The following is an 11,788-nucleotide window of genomic DNA, read 5'->3' as shown; positions in this document are numbered from 1 at the left end:
TGGAAGAAGCAAGGGACATAGTTTTCCGCTAAGTCTTTCTGCCAGACATAATAGATTTTGGAAGTAAGGCCCAACACAGGTAATGCCAGAGAACAAACAGTTTAAATTACATGTATTTAAGCAAGTAACATTTATATGAAGTATTAAAGAATTCATTGGTGTCAAAAAAAAGGGGAGGGGGGGGGGGGAAACAGTGACCATTGCTAACACAGAGCTTCCCTAATTGCTTCAGGAGTTTCCTGAAGGCCTTCTCAGACATCTACATTCAACATTTTCATTTGCACCTCTTTTTCTCTCTTCAGTCTGTTTTGGAACCTCAGCTGTTGGCTGCTTCTCTTCAGAGAGTATTGCAGGAGGCTGTTTACAACTTTGAGAACTGAACCAGGTGCCGGCCAATTTCTGAGACGCTGGCACAGCCTGAAATAAATGGAGAAATTAAACATGTTGATGAGAGAGAAAGGTCTGTGGATGAAACTTCTCTGAGTCACAGCCCACAAGCCTAATCTTGTGTGAGCTGTGTGGGCCTAGGTTGACATGACACCTCAGCAGCTCACACCCTGGAGCTCTGCTGCACAATTGCATCTCTGCCTTGAGGTTAGGCATCTGGCTTCCCACACAAGAAAAGTTAGACACTAGGAAAAAAAAATCCTTATTACAATCAGAGTGGGGAAATATCTGATTCAGGCAGAAGTGAAAGGTCCACAAAAAGGACATAGGGATGAGAGACCACCATGTGTCAAGTGACTGGAGATGGAGATTTGCAAGTACTGTTTCATTTGGTCAAATCTGAGTGGAATTTCACAGCCCTTCCAAAAAGCTCCCAACCTGCTGCTCTTGCCAAGTTCTATGCCCTTTTGCAAGTAAAGCGTAAGAGCCTCTTGGAAAAACCCTTGTAGTAATCTTTACTAGAGAAAAAGTAACACACAAAAAAACAGACTATTAAGAATTCCCCAATGGATTTCAGTTTCAGTTTCCTAGTCAGCATTGCTGTCCACCTGAGTTCATAGTCACTGGAGCATGAAAGTCTTTAAAACATTATTAGAAGTGTGATAGGACCCTTTGTTGATGTTTAAATACTTCTGCACTGGACCTGAATGCTGTACTTGTTCATGTAAGTAACTGGAGGCCAGACTGTACAAATCTGCTGCTCGGTGAGTGCTGTTCAAACGTGGCAGCTACAGGTGGGAGCACAGGTGAAAAACACAGGACTAGGAACAACACTTAAAGCTTGGAGGAGACACAGAGGCTTTCAATCATGTGGAATGAAGAGATCTGAACCTGTACCAATGAGCTGTATTTTGTGGTAGACAGAGAAAAATTCTGCATCCAGTTTTTCTGAACTTTTCATGTGGGAAAAAATATATATATATTTTACCCTAGTAAAAATTAAGTAAAATACTGGAAAATGTTAATTTCACAGTTTAACAGAAACTCCAATGTTTGCTCAGCTCTACTTAGTAGTTCTGCATTTCTTCGATTTAAATTGGGTCAGAAATCTTGCTTTAACCTACATTCTCCTTGCATTTTTCATTGCTGTGGCACTTGAAATGCAAAGCAGTTTCACAGGAGACAAAGAATCACCTTAAATATAGCAACTGGATCCAGAACAATTCACATGGTTTCCTTCTTTGTTACCCATCCATCAGGCTTCTGATTTTAGATGGCTCGCACATGAAGCTCCAATCATATTCATAACCTCTGTATCACCAATTACCTCTGTAACCTGTATCACCTGCAAAATGCTTACCAGCTAAGGCCATTGACAAACGAAACTCATCATGAAGAATCTTCAAAACATCCTGAAGACCTTCTTCACCCTGCTCCAACAAAGAAAGCAGTCAGGGTAAAAGGAGCACTGGCACAGAACAATGCTGCAGGATGCTTGCACGGTGAGAGCTGGGACAGTCCCTCAAGTCAGTGCCAATTCCAGTCTCTCAAACAGATGAATGATTAAAATGATATGATGGATGTGCTTAGTTCATCACAGATTAATTTAGATGTTTTTCCTTTTGTGATACATCTGAACAGAGAAAGAAAACAAAGCTGTTTATCACTTCTGACATTTTCTAGCTGTAGTTTTTTTTTAGTTTTCAGTTAACCTCCGCCAGTGGGCTTGTTTTAAAATGTCAAGTCTTAAAATGCTGACACTATTTTATGAAGTAATAAGAGTTTTATATATGGTAAAGCTTTAAAAACTTTAGTATACTCAGATACAGGGCTGAATAAAAATAGTATCCTGTTCTTTTTCCTCCAAGCAATAATTCCAAGAAGCTCAAAATCCAATACATGTGATTTTGCTCTTACTGTAAAATAGTGAAAGATATTCTCTGTTTATTTTTATTATACTTTTATTTATTTATTTACTTCTCACAATGAAGTATGCTTTGGGTGCAGACAATGTCACTGCTTCCTCATGCCCTCCCTCTCTTGTATGCTAGAGTAATGCCACTGAAGCACATATCCAGGAATACCCTAAGATACATAATATCAAACGCAGATGAACTAAAAAAAAAATCCTTCTCTCTATTTTCATTATGGAAAAAATGCAGACAAATCAAAGTGGCACCCTTTTCATGATAGGCCTATTTTCTGTGTTTATTGGCAAAAGAAACAGTGCTGCCATCTCTTCCAGATTTCTTGCAAGACTCAGGTATTTTCTTGCTTAAAGCCATAGGACTCACATCACTGATTGAGTCTAAATTTTAAAGACACAAAATATATCTAGACCACAAAAATATTGTTTTTTCTTCTTGAGAAAAGCTTTAAAGCTGCAATCCAGAGGCTAAAAAGCAAAACCTTAGCAAGGAAAACAAAACAAAACAAAAACCCTCGTGTAATTACATTTTAATTTTAAATATTTTATGTTTACCTTTTGCATTAGAGGCCTGATTCATGATTCTGCATCACTGCAATACACTAGGAGTCAAGAAGCTGCAAAACTGGAACTGAGACAGAAGTGGCACGCTTGGATACCTACAGGACTTGTGCTGTGCTTGATCATGTTAAAAAGTTTTAAAAGCCAGTGGGATAGAGTTCCATATGTATATTTCTAAAGAATTCGTAATACCATTGTGAAACTGCTGTATCAAAATCATGTATTGTTTTTGAATAAGCTGACAGCAAATAAAATTTTCAGACTCATTTTTGTGGCAAATAAGCCCAAAATTTTCAAAAATTTCAATTTTCAAAAGCAGTGGTGGTCTGGACTCCCACAGTATTATAACACCAAGCTGCAACGTCAAGAAATCAGGGCCCACAAGACAATGTTATGAGCTTCAAAATCATATTTGAAATAATGAAATTCAGTGTTATTTTTAAATCAAATAAAATGCCTGGGTTTGATTCAGTTTGGGGTGGTTCCACTTAAAATTCAGCAAAACAACAACAAAAAAAATGCTTAAGATTCCTCACTGGTGAAAACTGTCTCTGTGAGACTGTTAAATAACACCAATGGAGTCTTGGAGAGTGTGTTAAGAAAGCACACACCCTGGGGTGGTTCAGCCTGGAGGAAAGGAGGCTCAGGGAGGATCTTATCAATGTCTATAAATATCTGAAGGAAGGATGCAGTGAAGACAGAGCCAGGCTAATTTTATTGGTGCCCAGTGCCTGGACAAGAAGCAGCGGGCACAAACTGGAACACAAGAGGTTCTGTCTGAACATGAGGAAGCATTTCTTTACCGTATGGGTGATGGAGGACTGGCATAGATTGCCCAGGGAAGTTGTAGAATCCCCCACCATGGAGATCTTCAAAAGCCACCTGGGCATGGTCCTGGGCAACCTGCTTGAGCAGGGTGGTTGAACCAGATGGCCTCCAGAGGGCCCTGCCAACCTCAACCATTGTGTGATTCTGTGATACAGACTCAAACCTCCTTACTCACCTTGTAAGCCAGACCCCATAAAGCTGGTCGTCCAATAAAGACACATTTTGCTCCCAGTGCCAGCGCTTTTAATACATCACTTCCTTTCCGTATTCCACCATCTAAATAGACTTCGATTCTGCCTTGTACTGCCTCCACAACTTCACTCAGAGCATCAATCTGCGAAGAAACAGCCACTCACAACTTGGGATCAGCTTTTGATTGCAAGACAAAGAGGAGATAACCCACATAAACAGAAAGGTATACAACACTTTAATAGCATAAGTTGTCAAAATGAAACCAAACAATTAGTCATGAATAGCTTGGTATCAAAAGTTGCACAACATAGTGCATCTCTATGCTCTAGTTGTCAGGTAGCCAGTTCTATTTTATAATGTTTTCCTTACATTGATATTCTTTCCAGCACTTCTGATAAGTGAAAAAGAAGTATTTTCACTTGCTTTCTGATTAAATTTTGAAAGACTTTAAAAATAAATTTCATTGTAAATAATACTTTAATTTGAGACAATGATGAAAGATAGGTGTTTGTAAAAAGGATGTCAAACTTCTCCTTGCTACTGTCCAAATTGCCAAACTCACATTTCAGCGCAGTCCTAGTGACCACCTGTTGAAAGCCTCCTCAAGCCCCATAAAGCAGCTATGAAAGATTTAATTTGCTATGCAGTACAGCCAACATATCATTTCCTCCAGGCTAAGTCTCTTGATTCCCTGAGGTCTTTTCTACAGCACACAGCATAGTGACAGGTTGGCAGTGCAGGCCAGTACCACGCAGAGACGCTGGCTCTGGTCCCAAGATCAGCAGAACTGGTGGCAGGACATTGCACTAGACCTAATTAACCCTCCTTCGTAGCAAACTCAAAGATCTCGTTTCTACAATCTCTTACACTCTCTTGCTTGTTTTTCATCATCTTAGGGAGAGAAGCTGTAACTAAGATAACTAAATAGATTTTTCCAAATGGTCATACATTTTTTAGAATTTCAGGCTGAAAATTTTGGGGCTGAAATTTTTCAGGAGTAGCTCACCAAGAGCAGTGACAATAGTTTCTTCTGCCAGGTTTGTACCAGAGGGGTGACAGAGCTGAATTAAGTATCTATTGTTTTGTCTCTGTATGTAAAGAAGCTTTACATAGATGCCATTTCCATTATTATGTCTTTAGCATTTAGAATTATTTATTTATTTATTTTTGTCACCTTTGACATAGAAGAGAATTCCCTGGTGTCAATTTTTATTTTATAGAGGAAAACAGAGAGCAGAAAATCCATAAAAACATGATAGTATGCAATAAAGAAATATAAACTATGAAGAATTGGAAAAATGGAGATCAAATTAAAGCAATGAAATACATACATGTTAAACAACCCATTATTTTTTTGTACAGATTAAAAAGTGGAGGAATTTTTCTTCAGATACGTTATTCTTTCTTTGGGCTTATGAAAGTCAATGAATTCCCATTTAGATTTGAGTCTGTGAATATGCAAACACATCTCTCACTAAATCTAGCTGCACTGTTTGTGCATGTTTTGGCAGAGGTTAAAAATGAGAGTACATTATACTCTCATTTGTACATTTTTGGTCCAGAGCTTCATTTTATTTCTGCTGCAGTGCACAAAGAATATGTGTGCACTGCACCAGCTAATGAATAAAACTTTCATTAAGTTGGCCAGTAGTTCTGCTTCAGCAATGTGAGTTCAGTGCTCCCAAGACACTGAGAAAATACTTGAGTGGGCAGCCCATGCCAAGGCATGCATCTTAACATTTTAAAACTAAAGTACATCCGCACACATCCACAGCCATGCAACAAACACACAAGTCTGCCAGAAGCATATATGCAAAGACATGTGTACAGATACCCAGGGCAGCACAAATGTCCATAAAATACTCTTGGGACATCTATTTTCACACTTACAGTGGCAGGTCCTCCATCCAGCTGCCTTCCACCATGATTGGACACAATAATTCCTTGAGCTCCATGCCTCACTGCCAGCTCTGCGTCTTCTTTTGTCAAGATGCCTTTGATGATGATAGGCAGGCGAGTCAGGCTCTGCAGCCAGTAAATATCATTCCAGGTGACTGAAGGATCCAAGCTGTTGGGTGGCAGTCCGTACTCGGAACAGTCATCTCCCTGTAGCCATAGGACAGCAAAAAACCTCATCTAAGCTGTAACAATACAGAGACTTGAAGTCTTTTCCTTCCCTCCCTGGAGGAGGTGCGTGAAACTTGCTAGCAATCACATTCATCAGCTCCTTAAAGCATGTATCTCTGGATGACAATAATAATGGGGATGGAAATCAGTGCCTCTAAGGAAGCTGTACTGGGATGTTAAAACCAGAAGCCAGGCTGGCAGAAGGTCAAGCCAGAATGCTGCAGGAACAGGAGGGGAGAAGATACGCTTTGGGCTCAGCAGATGCCAAAGCAGCAGTTACCTGGTGGTTCTGTCGCATGTGGTGCACACCAGTACAGTGAATGAAAGAACAAGATCATTTTGCCAACCTCAAAGGCTCCTTCCAAGTTCTTCAGCTTCATGTGGGGAGGAAGCCGGAAACCATTACGGACATCATCACGTCTTTTGCCTGTGTAGGGCAGATCTGCGGTGAGGACGAGGCCCTGGAAGCCCAAGGCCTCAGCCCGTTGGACCAGCTGCTGAGAAACTGCCCTGTTGCGGTGGATGTAGAGCTGGAACCATCGGAAACCCCCAGGGGCAGCTGCGGAGATCTCCTCCAGCGTGCAGGTGGAGTACGTGCTGGCAATGTAGCAGGTGTTCATGGCATTGGCCGCTTTGGGAGGTATGGAAAAATAATCAGAATAAAGGTCATTTGAACAGTCCCACCAGACAATGGGTGTGATATTTTTTATACATTGTTTACAGAGAACACCTGAATTCTTGTTGTATGTATATCCTACCAAACACAGAACTCTGTGAGTTGGCCAGTACACCTCAGGGCTTACAACTGGCTGTATTTGCCTTATGCTGTTGCAGGGCCATGGCTAAGAAATTCAGGTAAATTACCAACTGTTGCTTTCATTTTGGAAATAGCGTTTTAAAAACCACTAAATATCAACGTTTCACAACCACTTCCTCACAGGAATGCATGGTCTAATGCTTTCAATGTACACAGAAATGCACACAGGAAAAAAGATTATTTCTAGGGGTCAGCTCTCCAAGTTTAACAAATGATTAGGCAAGACAGGTTCTGCTTTTCTCCAAGCACATTTGTGTCCTTTCTAGAGGCTATGGCATTGAGGAACTGTGTGGTTCTTTGGTGTAACTCAGAAACGGTGTCTACGGTCTCTAAGTTTGCAGCTGCTCCCATGGGGCTGATCTGGTGTTACTAGAAGCTGGAGAAGTATAGCAATATACAGCTTCCCATGCACTCTGTGTCACCAGAACCAAGTGGGTTATCCACACGACATGATGGGTCATCCATAAACAGGCTATCAGAAGGTTTGCCTCTTTGAGCCTGGACACTTTGCTCAGTCACACTTCAAATTATCGTAATGGCTTCTCTGCTGCAGAGCTGGAAAAACATTTTTTTTTTTTCCACAAACTACTTTTTGGTACAAAACAGCAAAGCAGAAGAGTACCTCTGGCTGTGCTTTTCTCTCCATCGGGCCATGCTAGCTGGTGGAAGCCAGTGGGGGCAATTCCTACAGGAAAGCTGATTTCAGTCCCCAGGAGTTTAGTCCTTGTGTCCATCACGGATACGTCCCGCAGCATACGTGGCCGGAAATGAATTCTGCAAGGCAATAGCAATAAAACAGCCTTCAAGATAGTAGTTGTCCCGTGGCTTTTTGGCTTTTGCAGCTGCATGGAAACTAGGTCTTCATATGCCTATTGCAATGCAGGAATCTGAGCCAATAAAGAAAACAACATATAAAAAGATAAAAAAAAAAAAAAAAAAAAGATAAAAGACTCTTTATCTTTTTTTTTTTTTTTTTTTTTTGGTTTCAGAGGTCAGTTCAACCAGCAGTTTGGCCACTTCCACATATCACTAATCCTATACTCCTGCTCATTCTGCTCATTTTCCACAGTACTTCATTTCTACACTTCCCATTTCAGCTTACCATGCTTTATATCACCTGTTCTCCTATTGTCCATCCCACAGGTTACATCTACTTGTAGCCCAGTGTCAGGTTTCTGTCTTCCACTCTACCATTCGTGTCTGTCCTCATAGTACATTGTGCCTGCCCTCACTATCTGCAGCATTTTCCCCAAATCCCATACTACTTGTAGAGGCAAGGTGTTAGGAGCCCAAATACTTGAACACAAATATAGTTTAAAAGTTTCCAGTACAACACCCCTCCACTTCTTCCTTACATTACCTTTTATATGCCAGGATGTTTTCATCACGGGTGCTACACTCATCTGCTCCAGCTGCAAAGAAATCCCAAGCAATCTTGGGTAAATACTTTTTAGCATAAGCTTCAAAGTCTGACAAACACACCATAGCCATTGCAGAGAGATTCTCTGGGAACCCTGAAGAAAAGAATAACATTGAGTGGAAATTAGATCCATGAACTGTCACTCTCTCTTCCAGGGTTCTCTAAGGGCATTTATAGCAAACTTTGGACCCCTTGTAGAAGAGTTGCTGAGATGTTGTCTCAGTCTAGGTGGCCCAACCTGTTCTTGAGACTATTTTCTGAGAGTGTCCCAGTCAGTTTCCATCTCCAAAGTGCAGTCAGCACAGCACACAACACCATGGTAAATAGCTAGATACCCAAACAGCATTATATATCCAGGGGTGACTGTAAGCAATAATCAAAGCATGGTTATATGCTGTGCCATGCACAGTGGGCTTTTGTGTGGTGCCACAAGCTTCTCCTTGCCACTTGATGTCCTGTGCCAGACACATCCCTGGGAGGTAACAAATATCATGTAGCACATGTTGGTCTGCAATATGTTTGGCTGACTTATATATACCCAGTGACCACAGTATTTAGAAAACACTCCAGTGGGGAATAAAGAGCATGACAGAGGCAGCTCTTATATCAGGGTAATCTTGAGGTAATAGTGCTTCACTTGACACTGGTCCCTGAGCACATTTAATTTATCTACGTAGCTTCCCAAATGTCCTGTACTTGTGTCCCAACATATTGACAAGGCTGCCGCTCATACAAATTTAGAGTCTGAAGGGCAGTGTGAGGAGCTTGCTCTAATTCCTTCTGAAATATAAGTCCAAAATGACATAAATCCCTGCTTAGCTGTCAGAGAATCATGGCAGAGTTAGCAAAAATAAGGGATATTTAGAGGTTATCTAATCCAACCTCAGACTTAAAAGAACTTGTAAAAACACATCCAAGTCATCAGGATTCAACTGCTTGCTGAACATGGTCTTTAATATATTCTGTCTCCCATACAAATGAATTACACCATTAATACTTATTTGGGTATTTCCTAAAATTTCAAGTCTTGATCTTGCAAGTGTGATGACCTCAAGAAGCTCCACCAGAATTAGAGAAGCTAAGGGAAGACTGGTGTTTTGCCTCTTGAGATTCCTCTTGAATCAGAACTTCTTTCCAACATCAGTTTCTCCTTAATCAGGCTATGATTACCCAATGTGAATAACTATTTCATCTGACCTCAGGCAAATTTTGCCATTCATCTTCTGCCCTAGTATAATGAAAACTGGAAGATGCAGCCAAAAAAAGTAGGAAAGTAGGAAGAAGCTTGCATCTCTGTATCTCTCTTTATTCTGTCTTAATGAACAAAAGCCTGAAGAGGATACTTTAGGTCCTCTGCTATTTTAAGACACAGCAGTCATTTAATTCCATCACAAATTCCATCTTAAAACTATTTGAATTATTTATTCCACCAATTCTCCTCAAAGGTTGTCCCATAAAATCATTCACTGGATAGTCCCTTAGGACAGCTCCCTAACTGAACCATTACTTATGGAGTTCCTTGTCTGAATTCAAGCCCATAAAATTCAGAAGCAAGTAAAGAGTCTGCATCTAACATACTCTGGCATGAACACATCATAAAACTATGTCCAAACTGTTAGTGCAAGCCATTGTCAAGGCCAGAGTTGGGGAAAAACACAAAATATTTTCTATACATCTTCAGTTCTCTATTTTAACAAATATCTTCTGGGTGTTTACATTGCATACTGCAGCACTAATATACACTAAAAAAGGACCATAGAAAATTTGGACAAACTATGTCCAAATAGTTTGGACAGAAAACACTGACAAAAAGCAAATTCCAAAACATGAAACATGATTCTAAGAACTACCCTCAATCTTTCAGGGAATAGATGTGACATTGTGTGACCCAGATGTCTAATCAAACCAACATAAATGCTGACTATCAAATGCCTGCACTTACATACTTGTGATCCAGCCAGGTCTAAAAACTATGCAAATTAATGTTTTAGCAAACCGTGCCCATGTGTGAGGAAACATACAAAACACAGACAAAATCAATTTGCTAAATTGTTTGTTGCAATTCCTTCAGTGGGTCTGATTAAAATAGGTATTTTTCAAGGTATATGAAAGCATAAAGTTTTAAAACAGCTGTGGTTTTTGGTCTAATTTCTCTACAAATGTACAGGAAGAAGTAAATACCCTAGTTTTCAGGATTAGCCTCCCACAGCAGATTAGCAGGGGTTTCAAGCTTCACCAAAACCAGTCCCACGTTTCTGATGTTGTACACTTCTGACACAGATAAACACATAGGTTATGTACACAAATCCAACCTGTCAAATTGCAGACATGGATATGTCTCTCTAACTGAGATGCCTGGAAAATTAGGACTCCATTCTCTGCTAGCAAAGAGCTAAGGATGAGGGAATCATTTGAAGACAAAGAGGAAGCGTGACTTACTTCTTCAGCATTGTTTTGTCTACCCTGGCAGGCATTAGGTAGCAGGTGGTAAAAATATCCCAAGCCCTCTCTGTATGTCTCCATGACATCAACCATAGCTGACAGCACAAGACTTCATATACCATATATCATGATATACCATAAAACACAGACCATGACTTTTGCTTCTCCTACTGTTAGGAAGGCCAAAGTCAGGAAGTGCAAAAAGATAAACTAAGTCCTTTAATGGTAGAATAAATTGTAATTTTAATTAATCCAGACCCAGTCCTCATTATCTCACAGTTCAGACCTCAGTTTAGACTTACGTTGGATTCTAGGAAGAGCAGCAGGAGGTAAGATCCTCTGTTTCAAGACAGCTTACAAACAGGATGCAGAGAAGGTTTTTTCACTGAGTACTATTTTTTCTGCAGTCAATAAGCAACCACAAGAGATTAAAGCTCAATCCTGCAATAAACTTTGTACTGTTTGTGTAACACTAACTTTGTTTGGCTATTAGATCATTAGAAGGTCCTTCCAAAAAACGCTTCACCTAGTCAACCAAGCAATTGCTTGGGACACAACACTGGAGCTGTGCTCTTTGGCAGTGGCTGAAGGCTGCACATTCACCCCCAGGGAAGCAAATTTTTTTCTGGGGTTTGACTGAAACCCTAAATTAGCCTGTCAGAAGGGATGGGAGAGGTTCAGTCACGTGCTGGCAGTGTCCCCTGTCTCATGTTCTGCATGTTCTGCATGTTCTGCATGTTCTGCTGATGTTACAGGCAATAGGAGGGGAGGTGAAAGGACATTTCCCATGGGGAAAATTCAGTTTGTTGAAAATGTGGTAGCCCTACCAGGAGGTCTTCGTGTTATCTCACCTTTGTGCAGGTCTCTGAGGGAAACTAATGGGTCTGGAAAAAAAAAAAAAAAAAAAAAAAAAAAAAGCCTTTGAGGTTTGTTGTGTGTTTCCACTCCATGGACAACCAAACCATTTCCTTCAAGCCTGTTGGTAACTTACTGCTGCTGTATGTGCTACAAGTCCCACCAAAAAGATGATCCACAGACAGTGTGAGTTCTTCCAGCCCACAGCTACAGAGCCTTGAATATTTACCAC

General features: G+C 40.5%; 1 protein-coding gene across 2 annotated transcripts; it reads right to left on the bottom strand.

Moving 5' to 3' along the window:
* Positions 1 to 83: 83 nt before the first annotated feature.
* On the bottom strand, positions 84 to 11,158 carry HAO2 (hydroxyacid oxidase 2). 2 transcript variants are annotated; one of them, XM_068698886.1, is made up of 8 exons: positions 11,004 to 11,158; positions 8,200 to 8,353; positions 7,462 to 7,613; positions 6,370 to 6,653; positions 5,786 to 6,001; positions 3,879 to 4,037; positions 1,748 to 1,817; positions 84 to 417 (listed from the first exon to the last, which is right to left on the bottom strand). In XM_068698886.1, the coding sequence occupies exons 2-8, from the start codon at positions 8,328 to 8,330 to the stop codon at positions 362 to 364; spliced, it is 1,068 nt and encodes a 355-aa protein (XP_068554987.1). In that variant the 5' UTR covers positions 8,331 to 8,353; positions 11,004 to 11,158; the 3' UTR covers positions 84 to 361. The 2 variants fall into 2 exon arrangements, with proteins under 2 accessions (XP_068554987.1, XP_068554996.1); XM_068698895.1 differs by having other exon boundaries at positions 8,200 to 8,251; positions 11,004 to 11,108.
* Between the last annotated feature and the right edge of the window lie 630 nt (positions 11,159 to 11,788).

Source organism: Anas acuta, chromosome 1, assembly GCF_963932015.1.
Source record: "Anas acuta chromosome 1, bAnaAcu1.1, whole genome shotgun sequence".
Lineage (NCBI taxonomy): Eukaryota > Metazoa > Chordata > Aves > Anseriformes > Anatidae > Anas > Anas acuta.
The sequence above is the reverse complement of the archived record's forward strand: the minus strand, read 5'-3'. Positions and strand labels throughout refer to the sequence as shown.